The 18,135-nt window shown below is 50.4% G+C and overlaps 1 protein-coding gene across 2 annotated transcripts in view; it reads right to left on the bottom strand.

Annotated features, from left to right (window-relative positions):
- Nucleotides 1–18,135, bottom strand: part of Vipr2 (vasoactive intestinal peptide receptor 2) — an 82,237-nt gene that overhangs the window by 28,893 nt on the left and 35,209 nt on the right. For both annotated transcript variants that reach the window (XM_090333621.1, XM_090333622.1), the window contains exons 5-6: nt 4,408–4,505; nt 2,638–2,779 (exon numbers count right to left, since the gene is read on the bottom strand). In XM_090333621.1, coding sequence (XP_090189747.1) covers nt 2,638–2,779; nt 4,408–4,505 — 240 coding nt within the window. The remainder of the gene's footprint in view (nt 1–2,637; nt 2,780–4,407; nt 4,506–18,135) is intronic.

Here is an 18,135-nt window from a genome sequence, read left to right on the forward strand (position 1 = left end):
TCAGCATGGATGGAGTTCTGAGAACACTGGACTCTCCTGACTTCACTGTCCACAGCATGGGATGGAGTTCTGAGAACACTGGACTCTCTCCTGACTTCACTGTCCACAGCATGGAATGGAGTTGTGAGAACACTGGACTCTCTCCTGACTTCACCGTCCACAGCGTGAGGATGGAGTTCTGAGAACACTGGACTCTCTCCTGACTTCACTGTCCCCAGCATGGGATGGAGTTCTGAGAACACTGGACTCTCTCCTGACTTCACTGTCCACAGCGTGGAATGGAGTTCTGAGAACACTGGACTCTCTCCTGACTTCACTGTCCACAGCGTGGAATGGAGTTCTGAGAACACTGGACTCTCTCCTGACTTCACTGTCCACAGCATGGGATGGAGTTCTGAGAACACTGGACTCTCTCCTGACTTCACTGTCCACAGCATATGGATGGAGTTCTGAGAACACTGGACTCTCTCCTGACTTCACTGTCCACAGCATGGGATGGAGTTCTGACAACACTGGACTCTCTCCTGACTTCACTGTCCACAGCATGGCATGGAGTTCTGAGAACACTGGACTCTCTCCTGACTTCACTGTCCACAGCATATGGATGGAGTTCTGAGAACACTGGACTCTCTCCTGACTTCACTGTCCACAGCATGGGATGGAGTTCTGACAACACTGGACTCTCTCCTGACTTCACTGTCCACAGCATGGGATGGACTTCTGAGAACACTGGACTCTCTCCTGACTTCACTGTCCACAGTGTGAGGATGGAGTTCTGAGAACACTGGACTCTCTCCTGACTTCACTGTCCACAGCATATGGATGGAGTTGAGAACACTGGACTCTCTCCTGACTTCACTGTCTACAGCATGGGATGGAGTTCTGAGAACACTGGACTCTCCCCTGACTTCACTGTCCACAGCATGGGATGGAGTTCTGAGAACACTGGACTCTCCTGACCTCACTGTCCACAGCATTGGATGGAGTTCTGAGAAGACTGGACTCTCCTGACCTCACTGTCCACAGCATGGGGTGGAGTTCTGAGAACACTGGACTCTCCTGACCTCACTGTCCACAGCATGGGATGGAGTTCTGAGAACACTGGACTCTCTCCTGACTTCACTGTGCACAGCATATGGATGGAGTTCTGAGAACACTGGACTCTCCTGACCTCACTGTCCACAGCATGGAATGGAGTTCTGAGAACAATGGACTCTCCTGACCTCACTGTCCACAGCATGGGATGGAGTTCTGAGAACACTGGACTCTCTCCTGACTTCACTGTCCACAGCGTGAGGATGGAGTTCTGAGAACACTGGACTCTCTCCTGACTTCACTGTCCACAGGATATGGATGGAGTTCTGAGAACACTGGACTCTCTCCTGACCTCACTGTACACAGCATGGGATGGAGTTCTGAGAACACTGGACTCTCCTGACTTCACTGTCCACAGCGTGAGGATGGAGTTCTGAGAACACTGGACTCCCCTGACTTCACTGTCCACAGCGTGAGGATGGAGTTCTGAGAACACTGGACTCCCCTGACTTCACTGTCCACAGCGTGAGGATGGAGTTCTGAGAACACTGGACTCCCCTGACTTCACTGTCCACAGCGTGAGGATGGAGTTCTGAGAACACTGGACTCTCCTGACCTCACTGTTCACAGCATGGGATGGAATTCTGAGAACACTGGAATCTCTCCTGACCTAACTGTCTGTAGCGTCAGTCGACACTCATAGAGTCAAGAGAAGGTAGGGCCCATCAGATTCTCACTTCCCTTCCTCTGACTCCTTTGCTCTTCTGACCCCTGCTGTAGTGAAGGACCCTCTGCAATGTGACTATTATGATGCCCTCTGTGAACTTGCAGCCCAGTCACCCTCTCAGCTGCTGGGTGGGCAGTGTCTAGACATGCTTCCCAAGCCTGAGGGCAAGGCTTCTGAGCAAAGAATGTATTGGCATGGAGTGGGGGAAGTGCAGGCAGAGTGCTGGACTCGGGAGACTTTCACCAGCTGGGATCAAGAGAGCTACACCAGAGTCCTGAATGTGGAATACTGTGTACTGTCAAACCCTGGCAACAATTACATATACGGGGTGCTCAATAACTATTTGTTGAGTAGTCTGACTTGACTGGGTATGAAGCAACCACTGACAACCACTGTATATCAAGCCATGTGAGAAGAGCGGGCATGCGAGGCTTCCCTCCACTGCCTTGCGTCAAGCACTTGGACTGGGTAGTCATTCACCTGTGTCCAGGGCCCATTGCATGGGACTTAGTCATCAGACAGTTTTCCTCCCATAGCATTTATTGTTTAGAATCCAGATGATTTAGACCAAATGTGCACTCATCTATGCCAGGATTTCCCTACCAAACTGCTGCTGCTGCTGTCCGCCCAGGTCTGCTGGGGTCAGGGTTCAGGGCCCTTTGATGACCCAGCTCCAGACAGTGTCTCTGGACCTCTGTGTGCCCCACCTGGTCTCAGTGGCCAGCTTGGACCTGCTCTGACCCAGCTCCTTCTCAGGCCTGGTCAGCGCTGTGTGCCATGCTACTGTCATCCTTCACCAGGGGAAGGACATGGGTGGGTTTTGCTCCCCTTCCCAGCCCCGCCCCAAAGGACCCAGCTTTCAAAGACAGAGGTACCCAGGAGGATGGCTGATCAGGACAGTGGAGTGTGCCAGAGCTGGAGTAGAGGATGCTGTCCTTCAGCAGCACTGAGACGGCTCTCAGGATGAAGGAGAGGAACAAGTTCAGGTGGATGTAGTTTCGGGTACAGTGCAGCTTCCTAGAAGAGGGAGGAGGAGCAGGACGGAAGTTGGAGGGGGAAACCAGTAGAGCTGATTTTGTGAACACTTTAATGCTCATGTGGAAGTAATCTTACATTTTCCTTTTTAATTTAACAGGCCTCCCCATTTATGGAGTCATTCCATTACCAGTGTATATTTAGGTTATTTCAAGTTTTTCATTACGTAATATTTTTGCACACAAGCGTTCCCTCATTTCAGACGATTTCCTTAGGTTAAGTATCAGGATATAAGTGCAGGGCAGAGCCACCTGTGAGTGTGTCTCACGGATAGGAGGCCTGGCAGGCTCCAGACCTGCACTGGGGCTGCGGCTTTGTCCCTGGATTAGTCCCGTGGCTCCAGGTCTCAGATGGCATGCCTCAATGGGGACTGTGTCATCTTCTCTCTTCTCCTATCTTATTTCAGAGAATCTGCTCCTTGGGCTTGAACTCAATGTAAGGGTTTTGCTCAAGGTTATCTACCACTTTTTTTTTTGCCAGTCATGGGGCTTGAGCTCAGGGCCTGAGTACTGTCCTTGAACTTTTTTTCTCAAGGTAGATGCTCTACCACTTGAGCCACAGCCCCACTTCCAGCTTTTTTCTATGTATGTGGTACCGAGGAATTGAACCTGGGTCTTCGTGCATGCTAGGCAAGCACTCTACCACTAGGCCAAATTCCTGGCCCTACTACCACTTTTTTTTCTCTCTATGTGGTGTGTGTGTGTGTGTGTGTGTGTGTGTGGTTAGTTGGAGACAAGAGTATCACAGATTTCCTGCCAGAGCTGGCTTTGAACTGCACCCCCTAGATCTCAGATCTCAGCTGAGTAGTTAGGATTATAGGTGTAAACCACCAGAGCTTGGCAATATGATATTTTTGTTTCACTCATGGGAATGCCTTATGCTAATGGAATTTTTTCTGTTTAGCACTACTTGTTGAGTGGACACAGGATGATATATGAATTGGTGTGTTTGCACGTGTGTGTGTGTGTGTGTGTGTGTGTGTGTAACTAGGCAAGTGCTCTGCCACTTATGCCATACCTCTAGCCTCCTTCACACTTATTCTTTTCTTTTTGAGACAGGGCAGCAGCAGACTTGTCCTATCCTAAGATACTTAATTAATAATCAGCTTGGAGGGGTTTGGGTGTGGTTCCATTAGTATTTATACTTTACTGCTGCACAGAGCTATGAAGAGATCTCTTGTTCAAGATCACAGGATTTGAACCCAGGCACGATGACACCTGACTTAGGGCTCTTAGATACATTGCAGTATCTCTCCACTGAGCATGCAGGAACATCAAGGAAGCAAGAGCAAGATCACCTTGCCTCTATTTCCACATCTATGTATGCATAATGTCTATGTATTTAATAAATGATAGCTGAACTGAATTCTTATCGAAGGCCTACATTACCTGCTCATACAGAAATATGCAATATTTAGATACAAATATCAGTGTCAGCATCACATTGCATGCTAGTATTCTCCAAGGGCACTTTGTTACTTGGCACAGTGTGAGCCTCAGGCTGGGGCCTCAGGTCTTTTGACCAATGGAAGTGCTAAAAAAAAAAAAAAACTTCATGGAAATTCTGCTCCTCTTGTAGTTGTTGTAGAATCTCTTGTTTCTGTTACTTACCTGAAGAGGCAGAGAATCACACTTCCGGTTGCAAGGGACATCAGAGAAACACTGTAGCCCAGGGTATAAATGGCCTTCACCAAAATATAGAAGGCGATCTACAAAGAAAGAAAATGTCTGTGAGCTGCTGATGGCATCCACGATATAACAGGTGTTTCAAGGGCCTAGTGTGCTTGCCCTTCGCAGAGAACTCTTTCCTGCTGACTGCCTGGAAAATCGGAGCCAGGAGGGATTCTGATTCGTTCACCTCAAATCGGGAGAGATCATCTTTCGAACACCGTCTTCTCACAACTCACTACGAATGACTCTGGATGGTTTTTGTGAACAAATTAGTCTGGGACAGCCAAGATCCCTGTGCGTTTCCTGACCAGTACAGGTGGAAAAGAGCATCCAGACACATAGAAACCACGTGATAGCATAAGGCACAGGCCTGGAACTGAGAGGAGCCTATTTTTCAGAGGCAGGAGTAAAGCTGCAACATCGCAGGATGGGTATTTCTTAGAGCTTTCTGGTATAGCAGGCATCATGGCTCGATGCTTCTCACCCCCACAGAATCATTAGGCACAGGAAGGAATGTTGACAGCCACTGCTGAAGGGATGCCCAGGGCGCTCTGACGGCTGCTACCCTCTGAGGGATGAGTCTCCTCTGATAGGAGCAGACCATGCCCCACAATTGGGCTCCCCTCCCCTCCTCCATTCCTGCTTTCTTGAGGTGCCTGCCGGGGGGGCAGAGTACAGGACGTGGGTGAGCCTGGCTGCACCTCCCATGTACCAGATGGCTCTCACACATCAGAAGATGTGTGTGTTCAAGCTTCAGCACTGACAAGTGACCTTCTATAATTAATGTACACCATAGAAGATGGTTGGCCTCAGCATGGAGGGATGGCAACCCAACTAAGGAATGTCCAGCACACATACCCTCTGGCAGAGAGGTGGGAAGAAGGGATCACATCACATGGGTGCACACACACATGCCAGCTGTGAGAACAGGAGGCTGTGGAAATAATGAGATCTGATGGTATTGGTGTGGGGCATATGTTTGAGGAGAGCAGAGTGCAAGACTATTATGTGAAGGGATCATTTCAGGCCCTTATGGGGAGGGCAGAAATGTGAAGTCCTAGTGTGGAGGGCAGAGGGCGAGGTCTTTTCTGTGGGGATACATGCTTCTGTGGGACAGCATGACCAGCTGGGAGCAAGGTGATGAGAATTGGTCAGATACTAACAGATGAAGACTAAAGGCAGGGACAAAAGGACTTACCAGCAGATTAGATATGGGATGAGGAGGGACAAACAGAGTCATAGTAGACTCCAGAGGTATTGGCAGAGAACTGAACAGCAAGTGGCCTATGGTGGGGAAGAGGTAGGGCCTTTGAGTTTCTGGGAGGCATTAGGGAAGACTGAATGTTTGCTGAGGTGGAGACCTGGTATGGCAGAGAGCAATGCTCCTGGCGTGACTTGGAATGGAGAAGCAGCAAGCCCACAGTATCATGATGGATCTGAACAGGAGGAGCTGCAGGAGAGGTCCAGGCTCTCGGTGTAATGGGAATATGCTTTGTTCTCAGAACTCAGTTTTGCTCCGTGGCCCATGGGCCGCCCTCCCCCGTGGATCCCTCCTGTGTCTCAGGAAAACTTCATCCTGCCCTTATCTGAAAGTGCAGGACCGTTGGCATCAGAAGTATATGCTACCATAAATCCCAAACAGGACGTTTCACACACCAAAAAAAATCCCAAACAGGACATTTTAAAGACACTCTCACAACGCACTGTATCAAACCCTAAAACCCCACGCTCTTCACTCCTTGTTTCTCTGACCCTGATCAGTGCCACATGGAGACTCTCTGCAGCCATGATTCGGGCCCGTGCTGATCTGATCTCGAGGTCTCCGCCTTCTTTCTCTCCTTTTGTTCACTTGATTTTTTCTACCACAGCGTACCTGCTGTGGGTCTCTGGACCCACTCCTCTCTCTGCGCACACTCGCAGCACACAGGACCTTCATCACGGTCAGGCCAAGACGAGCTGACCCTCCCCGCCCCCCACCCCCAGGCCTCAGTCAAGAGTCCACCGAGCATGTTAGAGGACAGGGCCAGGTTGACGAGTGGTCAACTCCTGATCTGCTCCTGACCTATCAGGATTCATTTCCAGTGGATTTTGGCCTATGAAAATGAATGCCACCAGGGTTATGTGCCTTGTGAAGGAGATTGGTGGTAAGTCCTTTGTGCTTGGAGCTGGCCCATGGTGGACTCACAGCAGGAAAGGAATGGGGCCATTGTGAAGATGTGGCCAGCACAGAGCCCGGTTGGATGAGGTGTCCAGCTCCCCTGGCTAGCTGCACTAGGGATGCCACTGGCCTCCTGTCCCTCTCCACAGTAGCAGCACTTGTTTCTGGGTTAGAATCCATGAGAGTGGCCTTCCCTCAGGAAGGCAGGAGAGCTTTCCCTGTGTTCTTAGGAGAGCAACCCTCCTGGACCCCTACAGATCTGATCTTTAACCAATGGAGAAAATTACCATCCACCCCCAAGGCAGCAGTGGTAGACAAACCTGTGTGTCCCCAGCCACCACACTGGCCCTGACTGGTTAGAAGCAGGGGATATGTAACAGGATGGGAATGCCAGACTGCAGGACTTGCTTGTGACTAGAGACACCCTCCTTTTCTTCATGACTGACTTCTGTACAGGGGGAGAGTGGGGAGCAGGAAAAGCCACTCTTTCATTCTCCACTTTCCCATTGTTCCAGAGCTACAGTTCTAAAGTTCAAAGCCTGGGCAAATATTCTTTCTGGAGTTCTTGATCTCTCCCCCTCCCACCTCTCAGGCTGCTCCAGGTCCTGGCCAGCTTGGCTTTGCAGGAGACTGGGCAGACAGGCTACAGGGTCCACAGAGCTTCCTTTCCTGTCCACAGGCAGCCACAGACATAAGAAGTGAAGCTGCCCTGTTCTCTGGGCCTCCTGGGTGTTCCCATACTCTTCAGGGCCTCCTTATCACCCTTATCACACTTTGTCCTTGTTCCTATCACTATTTCTAATCTGTGCATGAACTGACGGCCTTCCTTACACACACAGTAAAGCTTCTGGTGAACTGTGGTCCACACAGACACAATTACCCGGGAAAAACTTCAACAAAAAACCCAAGGATGCAGCTCAGTGGTGGAGCAATTGTCTAGTACGTCCAAGACCCTGTTCAGTCCTTAACATTGCAACCAAAACAAAGAACTCAATGCTAGTCAGTAGGTAGAGGCAGCAGAAAGATGATATTTGACCAGCTGTGCTCTGGGTGTCTCAGAAACAACTGCTTCTGCCTGCAGTCCCAGACAGCCTTTCTCCACAGCCCACTCTGCCTGCAGCCCCTGAAGCCCTTCTCCACAGCCCACTCTGCCTGTAGCCCCTGACATCCCTTCTCCACAGCCCACTCTGCCTGCAGCCCCTGACATCCCTTCTCCACGGCCCACTCTGCAGCCCCTGAAACCCTTCTCCACGGCCCACTCTGCCTGCAGCCCTTGAAACCCTTCTCCACAGCCCACTCTGCCTGCAGCCCTTGACATCCCTTCTCCACAGCCCACTCTGCCTGCAGCCCCTGACATCCCTTCTCCACGGCCCACTCTGCCTGCAGCCCCTGAAACCCTTCTCCACGGCCCACTCTGCCTGCAGTCCCTGAAACCCTTCTCCACGGCCCACTCTGCCTGCAGCCCTTGAAACCCTTCTCCACAGCCCACTCTGCCTGCAGCCCTTGACATCCCTTCTCCACGGCCCACTCTGCCTGCAGCCCCTGACATCCCTTCTCCACGGCCCACTCTGCCTGCAGCCCCTGAAGCCCTTCTCCACGGCCCACTCTGCCTGCAGCCCCTGACATCCCTTCTCCACAGCCCACTCTGCCTGCAGCCCCTGACATCCCTTCTCCACGGCCCACTCTGCCTGCGGCCCCTGACATCCCTTCTCCACGGCCCACTCTGCCTGCGGCCCCTGACATCCCTTCTCCACGGCCCACTCTGCCTGCAGCCCCTGAAACCCTTCTCCACGGCCCACTCTGCCTGCAGCCCTTGAAACCCTTCTCCACGGCCCACTCTGCCTGCGGCCCCTGACAGCCCTTCTCCACGGCCCACTCTGCCTGCGGCCCCTGACATCCCTTCTCCACGGCCCACTCTGCCTGCGGCCCCTGACATCCCTTCTCCACGGCCCACTCTGCCTGCGGCCCCTGACAACCCTTCTCCACGGCCCACTCTGCCTGCGGCCCCTGAAACGCTTCTCCACGGCCCACTCTGCCTGCGGCCCCTGAAACCCTTCTCCACAGCCCACTCTGCCTGCGGCCCCTGAAACCCTTCTCCACGGCCCACTCTGCCTGCGGCCCCTGAAACCCTTCTCCACGGCCCACTCTGCCTGCAGCCCCTGACATCCCTTCTCCACGGCCCACTCTGCCTGCAGCCCTTGACATCCCTTCTCCACGGCCCACTCTGCCTGCAGCCCCTGACATCCCTTCTCCACGGCCCACTCTGCCTGCAGCCCTTGAAACCCTTCTCCACGGCCCACTCTGCCTGCGGCCCCTGACAGCCCTTCTCCACGGCCCACTCTGCCTGCGGCCCCTGACATCCCTTCTCCACGGCCCACTCTGCCTGCGGCCCCTGACATCCCTTCTCCACGGCCCACTCTGCCTGCGGCCCCTGACATCCCTTCTCCACGGCCCACTCTGCCTGCGGCCCCTGACAACCCTTCTCCACGGCCCACTCTGCCTGCGGCCCCTGAAACCCTTCACCACGGCCCACTCTGCCTGCGGCCCCTGAAACCCTTCTCCACGACCCACTCTGCCTGCGGCCCCTGAAACCCTTCTCCACGGCCCACTCTGCCTGCGGCCCCTGAAACCCTTCTCCACGAACCACTCTGCCTGCGGCCCCTGAAACCCTTCTCCACGGCCCACTCTGCCTGCGGCCCCTGAAACCCTTCTCCACGGCCCACTCTGCCTGCAGCCCCTGACATCCCTTCTCCACGGCCCACTCTGCCTGCAGCCCTTGACATCCCTTCTCCACGGCCCACTCTGCCTGCAGCCCCTGACATCCCTTCTCCACGGCCCACTCTGCCTGCAGCCCTTGAAACCCTTCTCCACGGCCCACTCTGCCTGCGGCCCCTGACAGCCCTTCTCCACGGCCCACTCTGCCTGCGGCCCCTGACATCCCTTCTCCACGGCCCACTCTGCCTGCGGCCCCTGACATCCCTTCTCCACGGCCCACTCTGCCTGCGGCCCCTGACATCCCTTCTCCACGGCCCACTCTGCCTGCGGCCCCTGACAACCCTTCTCCACGGCCCACTCTGCCTGCGGCCCCTGAAACCCTTCACCACGGCCCACTCTGCCTGCGGCCCCTGAAACCCTTCTCCACGACCCACTCTGCCTGCGGCCCCTGAAACCCTTCTCCACGGCCCACTCTGCCTGCGGCCCCTGAAACCCTTCTCCACGGCCCACTCTGCCTGCGGCCCCTGACAGCCCTTCTCCACGGCCCACTCTGCCTGCGGCCCCTGACATCCCTTCTCCACGGCCCACTCTGCCTGCAGCCCTTGAAACCCTTCTCCACGGCCCACTCTGCCTGCGGCCCCTGACAGCCCTTCTCCACGGCCCACTCTGCCTGCGGCCCCTGACATCCCTTCTCCACGACCCACTCTGCCTGCGGCCCCTGAAACCCTTCTCCACGGCCCACTCTGCCTGCGGCCCCTGACAGCCCTTCTCCACGGCCCACTCTGCCTGCGGCCCCTGACATCCCTTCTCCACGGCCCACTCTGCCTGCAGCCCTTGAAACCCTTCTCCACGGCCCACTCTGCCTGCGGCCCCTGACAGCCCTTCTCCACGGCCCACTCTGCCTGCGGCCCCTGACATCCCTTCTCCACGGCCCACTCTGCCTGCGGCCCCTGACATCCCTTCTCCACGGCCCACTCTGCCTGCGGCCCCTGAAACCCTTCTCCACGGCCCACTCTGCCTGCGGCCCCTGAAACCCTTCTCCACGGCCCACTCTGCCTGCGGCCCCTGAAACCCTTCTCCACGGCCCACTCTGCCTGCGGCCCCTGAAACCCTTCTCCACGGCCCACTCTGCCTGCGGCCCCTGAAACCCTTCTCCACGGCCCACTCTGCCTGCGGCCCCTGAAACCCTTCTCCACGGCCCACTCTGCCTGTAGCCCCTGACATCCCTTCTCCACGGCCCACTCTGCCTGCAGCCCCTGACATCCCTTCTCCACGGCCCACTCTGCCTGCGGCCCCTGAAACCCTTCTCCACGGCCCACTCTGCCTGCAGCCCTTGAAACCCTTCTCCACGGCCCACGCTGCCTGCAGCCCTTGAAACCCTTCTCCACGGCCCACTCTGCCTGTAGCCCCTGACATCCCTTCTCCACGGCCCACTCTGCCTGCAGCCCCTGACATCCCTTCTCCACAGCCCACTCTACCTGCAGCCCTTGAAACCCTTCTCCACAGCCCACTCTACCTGCAGCCCTTGAAACCCTTCTCCACAGCCCACTCTGCCTGCAGCCCTTGAAACCCTTCTCCACAGCCCACTCTGCCTGCAGCCCTTGACAGCCCTTCTCCATCTCCCATTCTTCCCACTGGCCGTTTGGCATTCCTGGCCCAGGAATATTGGGTTTCCCTGGTTGTCATCAGCCCATCTGCAGCTCTTGTTTCAGCATAGCCCCCATAAATTCTCCCTGGCAGGTGATGTTTAGGCAGTAAAGGGCAAAGACACATGTATGTGGCACTCTGAGGTTCAAACTACTCTTGAAGAACAAAAATGAATCAGTGTAACAAACCCTCAGCCCAGTATGTTGAAATGAGCCACCACCAGGAGTGGCTTGTCCTTCAGGGTTTCTGTTTTCCTTACTCTGGGTACCATGGAGTATTGCTAGGCAACATAGCACTCAGCAGATGTTCATGAGGTGAGGAAACCAGAAAGTGTACCAAGAGTCTGCAAGGTGGTGTTCAGTATAGGTTAATATATTATACATGTTTGTGAAATACCAAGATAAAAATAGAAATTAATACCTAAAGTAATTGAACATATTCACACATTTTAATTAAAGTGAGCCTGGGTAACTGTGTTTCAAAGAATCAGGTAATAAGCTAGTTGAGAAGATCACCAAGATTGTTTTAGAGAAAGTCCTCCAATGCTAATATGACTCTTTTTAAAAGTTGGTGAAAGATTCTGCAAAACTGTTGCTGAGGCTAGCCATTTTCACAGGGGGATATTTAACTCATGGAGAAACAAGTAACTTCTGGAATACAGAAGCTGTTCCAGGACACAAGAACAGGAAAGGAAAATAATCTGATGTCAAGAACACAGAGAATTCACTGAAGCAAACACAACAGACACAAAAACAAATTAAAAACCTGGGCTAATTTCACCTACCAGCACAGAAGAAAATCTTAAAATATCTAGGATGTTTAGAAAACTGAAACAACACACATACACACATACACATACACACTGAGTAGCTTTTCTCAGTATGCAAAGATGGCAGATGATTACGGTCAACACAATGTACACAGCACGGCAGGGAAGATGTGTTGTCTCAGAAGACGCTTTAGCTGGACAGAGTTCTACTTTCCTGGAACTCGGTGATGAGGACACGAGTACAGCCACTACCACTGCCTGGGTGTGGAGCCTCCTGGGTTGTAGGGCTGTTTGATCATGTAAGGAGTGGATTATTTTTAGAAGAAAGGGTGCGCAGGCCCATGTACTCAGACCAGCATCCCTGGGCATTCCCACACCAGTGCTAGGATTGTGTGAAGCTGCTTCTACAGAAAATGCTTTCCAAATTTTAGTGGTATAAGATAAAGATATGAAAAAAAAAACAAGCACTCTTTACACATGGGGGAAAAGAAACTGATAATTGCAGACAGGCAAGTGCACCGCCAAGAAACCAAGAAACAAAAACAAAAGTGATAAAACCACAAACTAGTTTTAACCAGGTCATGTTTGGTATACTGCACAAATGTCAAAATATCCAGGAATAAACTTTCAACGCTCTGGTCCTAAAGTTCGGAAGGATGTTAAGGCAGGACCTCAAGGCAGACCCAGTTTCTCTGTGAAGAGACTCGGCTATTAGGACGGGGAGGCTGCTCTATCTATATCCAGATTCACGCCAGTAAGTCTCAGAGCTCAGGAGGGGGGCTGGCTTGGTGGTAAATGCTGAGGCATCCCGAGACCCAGGAAGAGCAGAGCTGGGCTGTACGAAGTCAGAGACAGGCAAGATAGGTTCCATGGGCTGGGGAGGGCAGCGAGCCGAGGTGGCTCTGGGAGAATGGATTAATTTCTTGGCGAATGTCATTCTGGCCAGTTATTGCAACGACATTCCAAGTGTATTAGAGTTAAGAGGAAAAACACAGGTGGTGGCTAGGTATCTGCTTTTCAAGTGCAGAAGGCCAAAGTGAAGAAGGGAAGAAGCCATTAACTAAAAGGCAAACAGAGTTTTATTTGCACCACAAAATGTGTCTTAAACAAACTTTGAAGATCATAGGAAAAAACACACGTGCATCAGAAAGAGGCAGTGTTCTTAGTGAAGGAAAGGCTGTGGGCACACAAAAAAGGAAAATCTTTCTATTGAGAAACTGACAAAGGAGAGAGGCTAAAATTAACATTAAACAAAAATTAATTATAAACATGGGACACCTTTTAGCACCATAAATCAGCAAAAGGCAAAAACTAAGATAACTGTTCTTGTTTACAAGTTGATGATAACTGAAAATACATGAAATTTTATGGTGTTGGGTGTGAGTCTTAGTCTCTATGTCCCTTTACCCCCAACTACATGTTGTATCCCTAACTGTTAGGCACCAGTGTTAAGTGGTAGATCTTAGTGAGCAGGCCAAGTAAAGAGCTGCTACATGAGGACCAGTGCTTTATAAAAGAGGTACCCACCCTGGCAGGCACGGTGGGCAGGGAGGCAGTAGCTGTCTACATGGAGGAGCCCCAGAAGCAGAGTCTGCCAGTGCCAGAGAATGTGGGGAACCAACTTTGTAGTCACAAGACACACAGGCTGCTGTGTTTGTTATAGTCTTCTGGACAAGGGTAATATTCTCCTAAGTCATTCTGTTTTATTTTGCTTGGTTTTGCGTGTTTGGATTTTTTTAACTGTGTTTTTGTCTTCTTTTTTGGCACTGGGGATTGAACCCAGGATGTTGCACTTGATAGCAAATGTTTCACCACTGAGCTATATACCAGACCCTAAGTCATTTTTTTTTTATCAGTGTGGGTCTTGAACTGTGGGCCTGGGTGCTGTTCCTGAGCTCTTCAGCTCAAGGCTAGTGCTCTACCACCTGAGCCATAGAGCCACTTCCCCTAAGTCATTCTTATGAGAATTCCATTTTTTTCCTTAAGCAAACAAAAAAAGATGAAAAGATATGTAGGAAAGCTTGCAGGTTGTTACTTTTCCATATTGGGTAGACTTTTGTGACACCCCTGTGGTAACTGGAAAGAGAGGTAATGGGGTAAGTAGGGGCTTCTGTATGGCTATAAAAAATCATTCAGAGAGCACATCCAGCTTATTTCCAGTAGCTGAGCTTTAGGAGTAGGAGAGGCTTTAGTTTAATTCAGGCCTTACTCCACGATAACTGGAATTCTACATGTGGCCTTTGCAGATTCTGTGGAAAGTTTAGGACCCTTTCTTATCCCTGTCAGCTAACAGTGCAACCTGAACTGGTGCTCCCTTTGCTTTTGATCCAATGCCCAACCAGCTCTGTCAGCCCTGCAAAGCCCTGCAGCTGTGAGCAGAGCAGTGCATTTCACTTCTTCTGACACCTCTGTGTGGGCTGCCAGGTTCTGTCCAGACGTAGGAAGTTATCTGGTGTCTTGTGCCTCGGATGGTATGGTCAAAATTAATATATAAAGCTCTATTTAATTAACTTAGTAAAAAAAAGAAGTAGACACATAAGTTAAGAGTTCCTCAGAAAAACAAAAACTAACCCAGATGTTTTTCAAATTCTTTTAATAATCTTTTCTTAAATGGGAATAGTGTATGCAAGAATAAAAAGACAGTGTCAGAGTCATCTGCCTCATATACTGCAGAAATATAACTGTTATTACTAAACAAGTTTCAAAATTTCTTAACAAGAAAATGAAAAACAAGTGGATTAAGCTGATGTAAATCCAAAGATAAAATATGGATGTACAAATTGCTGAACATAAGTGTATCTCCTTCTGGGTAGAGGACTGAAGAGTTCTCAGAGGATGTATTATCCACATCTGGCTCTACACTTCAACAAAGCCATATCCATAGATTTGACCATCTACAGAGTGCTGGTATAAAAACAAATTCATACACTGGAAAGATAGGATGTGGGAGGAGAGTCTAGTGGCAAAGAGATCATCTCATGTGGTCAAGCTGGCTAAGGCTGAAGTACCAGGGTTTAAAAAATGAGCATTAATATAAAAACACACTAAATCAAAACCAGAACTTGTTTTCTATTAAAAGGACTGAGTTCTGATGGGCTCTTTCCTTCTCCCTCCCTCCCTACCTCCCTCCCCTCTTCTGGTGTGGTGTTGGGACTGAAACTCAGGCCTTCAAGCATGCTAGCCAAGCACATCTGCACTTGATCTGCTCTTGACTGGCAATTCTAGAACTAGACCTGACGGTTCCTGCCTGCAATCCCAGAACTGGGGAAGTTCCAGGTCAGCCTGGGCTATATTGCAAGGTCCTATCTCAGCAGAACAAAACAGCAAAGAAAAGAACAAGATTTTGAAAAGCGTTTTATCATTTGAGTAATCTGTCTAGAAAGTAAAGAGTCTATGTTTTATCAAAATAACTTTCTACGTTCATCGGACCTTCAGTTACTTGTGTTCTATTATAGAACTAACATAACCTTTTGGATCAGCCTTTAAAAAATTTCTTACTTCTTTATATGGACACTTCCCTTTGATTCGATTAAATCAAGTGTTTTAAACTTTTTGATAAATGTCTCCAAATCTAGTTCTAAATAAAGTCTTTGATTTCAGAAGAGCTTAGGAATTCTAGAGGTGTCCTAGCACGTGCAAAAGGTTTTGCGTCCTGTCCTTATCAAAACAGATGCTAAACTATCAGACAGGTGGTTTGGGAACCCGTGGGCTAGCCTGTGTGTCATGTTTGTGATACAGGTGGTTTGGGAACCCGTGGGCTAGCCTGTGTGTCATGTTTGTGACACAGGTGGTTTGGGAACCCGTGGGCTAGCCTGTGTGTCATGTTTGTGACACAGGTGGTTTGGGAACCCGTGGGCTAGCCTGTGTGTCATGTTTGTGACACAGGTGGTTTGGGAACCCGTGGGCTAGCCTGTGTGTCATGTTTGTGACACAGGTGGTTTGGGAACCCGTGGGCTAGACTGTGTGTCAAGTTTGTGACACAGGTGGTTTGGGAACCCGTGGGCTAACCTGTGTGTCATGTTTGTGACACAGGTGGTTTGGGAACCCGTGGGCTAATCTGTGTGTCATGTTTGTGATACAGGTGGTTTGGGAACCCGTGGGCTAGCCTGTGTGTCATGTTTGTGATACAGGTGGTTTGGGAACCCGTGGGCTAGCCTGTGTGTCATGTTTGTGATACAGGTGGTTGTGGATCAGAGGCAAATCCCGGAACCCTGGTGGTCCCTGGGACTGCTGTTGGTCACAGTTATATTAAATGAACATTCTTAACAACTCATCAGAACCTCAGCATTGCTCCTTAAGTTCTTGGTGCTTTACAGTTATCATCTTGGATGGCTTTCTGAGAGATTTTTAGCAAGTGGCTATGATATGAATCTGCAAGACAATTCCTGGAAGATCCCGACATGGGCAGCTTTCTGAAAGGTCATGACCTTGGCTGGGAGAAAATTCCAGACGTTAATCAAACTGAATCATTCATGAAACTACCAACTCGAGGTGCAGCATAGACAGAACTGATTCCAGGGGACTGACTGAGCTCTGGAGGGTGGCCGTAATCTTTATGACTTTTTGTTTGGAACTTTGTTGGCTCTTTGATGTTTTGGTTTACAGATTTGAAGTACTCATGTTTACTTTTCAAGTGAGGTTTCTGTAACTCATAGCAATTTGGTAAAATATGCGTTGGGAAACAAAAGCCCTGCAGAATTCAGAAGCTCTTATTGAGTGTTTTAAATTTTAAGGAATGTGGAACTTTCTATAAGTGGCCAAAAGGTCTGTTCTCCTGAAAGAGGACACAGCTATAGGTCCTTTTGAGTTCACTGCCACCAGAGCATTTTAAAGAGCCACGATTGACTTCATGGAGCCAAGACGTCCCCCAGACGTGATGGAAATGGGGGTGGGTGAATCACTGCTCTCATTCCAGCTCTGTGAAGGAGCATGTATGTTTAGGGAGGACAACCTTCCTTCTGCAAACACATTGCTTGTACGGTGGTTGGCGGTAATGAGTACAGAGAGCAAAGTTGTGTTTCAGGAGAAAACTGCCGTGTGCCTGTCAGGATTTAGTCTTGCCCAGTGTCTTTGAGTCTTACTGTACTTCAAAACTGTTTTCTCCTATGTCTCACCATGAGTTTTCAAAATAAGATTTGCAGTTTTGTTCCACTATCTGCCCTGTCCTCCAGCCCTGTGAGTTAAAGCTGGAAGAGTTGACATAAATGTCAGAGGAACCATCACCTCCACTTATGTGTGGATGTTGTCATACCTGTGCTGTGTGGCCATGAAAGAGCTTCCAGGAGCACCAGGAGACCTTCAAGAAATATTCCTAGTGCAACCAGGAAGCTTTCCCACCCCCACCATCAAAAGATGTCCAAAGCTCAAAGCCAGAAATCCCAGCTGGATCTCTCTGGAGTCAGAACTTCAGTTTGTAATTTGTTCTGTGTATCTTTGCTTTTAGTTTTGTTACCAGAGAAACACTTTTATTAAGTCCATCTACTTGCACCATACTGAGGTCAGACTTGGGTGGGAGCTCCCAGGACACAGACACCTAAACGGTCACCTCAAGTTTATGCATCTTAACAGACCATGGCGTGTTTTACACCACCAGGCACTAATGCAATGTCTGCAGCTACTTCCATTAGGTTGAAGGTTTCTAAAGGAAAGCAAGAACCCAACACATTAGAATTAGTCTTTGTGGGGGAGAAGGGCCAACCAGAGGCAGAAAAGATTATACCTGAACCTTGTGGGATCTAATCTACTGCAGAGACTTTACAATTACAGCAAAAAATCTGTAAACTCCTTAGCCAAATTTACATGAGGCAATCAAATAGGCACATGACCTTTCCTAAACAAGAAAGAGCATGTTGTTAGATTTTATGTGCTCTTACAATCTCAAGAAAATTAAGACTCAGGCATATCTTTTCCAGGGAAATGCACACTGGATTAGAAAATTAAAATAGGAGTCTATAACCTATGTGGTCTCTCTAGACCACAGCAGTGGGCACCATCCATCTAGACCTGGCCTGTTCCTCCTGAAGTCAGTCCTGACCCCTCTGTGTTCTGGATCCATCCACCTAGACCTGGCCTGTTCCTTCTGAGGTCAGTCCTGACCCCTCTGTGTTCTGGATCCATCCACCTAGACCTGGCCTGTTCCTCCTGAGGTCAGTCCTGACCCCTCTGTGTTCTGGATCCATTCACCTAGACCTGGCCAGTTGCTCCTGCGGTCAGTCCTGACTCCTCTGTGTTCTGGATCCACCCATCTAGACCTGGCCTGTTCCTCCTGAGGTGAGTCCTGACCCTTCTGTGTTCTGGATCCATCCATCTAGACCTGGCCTGTTCCTCCTGAGGTCTGTCCTGACCCCTCTGTGTTCTGGATCCATTCATCTAGACCTGG

This window comes from Megascapheus bottae, chromosome 5, assembly GCF_031878675.1.
Source record: "Megascapheus bottae isolate mThoBot1 chromosome 5, mThoBot2.hap1, whole genome shotgun sequence".
NCBI classification, from domain to species: Eukaryota; Metazoa; Chordata; class Mammalia; order Rodentia; family Geomyidae; genus Megascapheus; species Megascapheus bottae.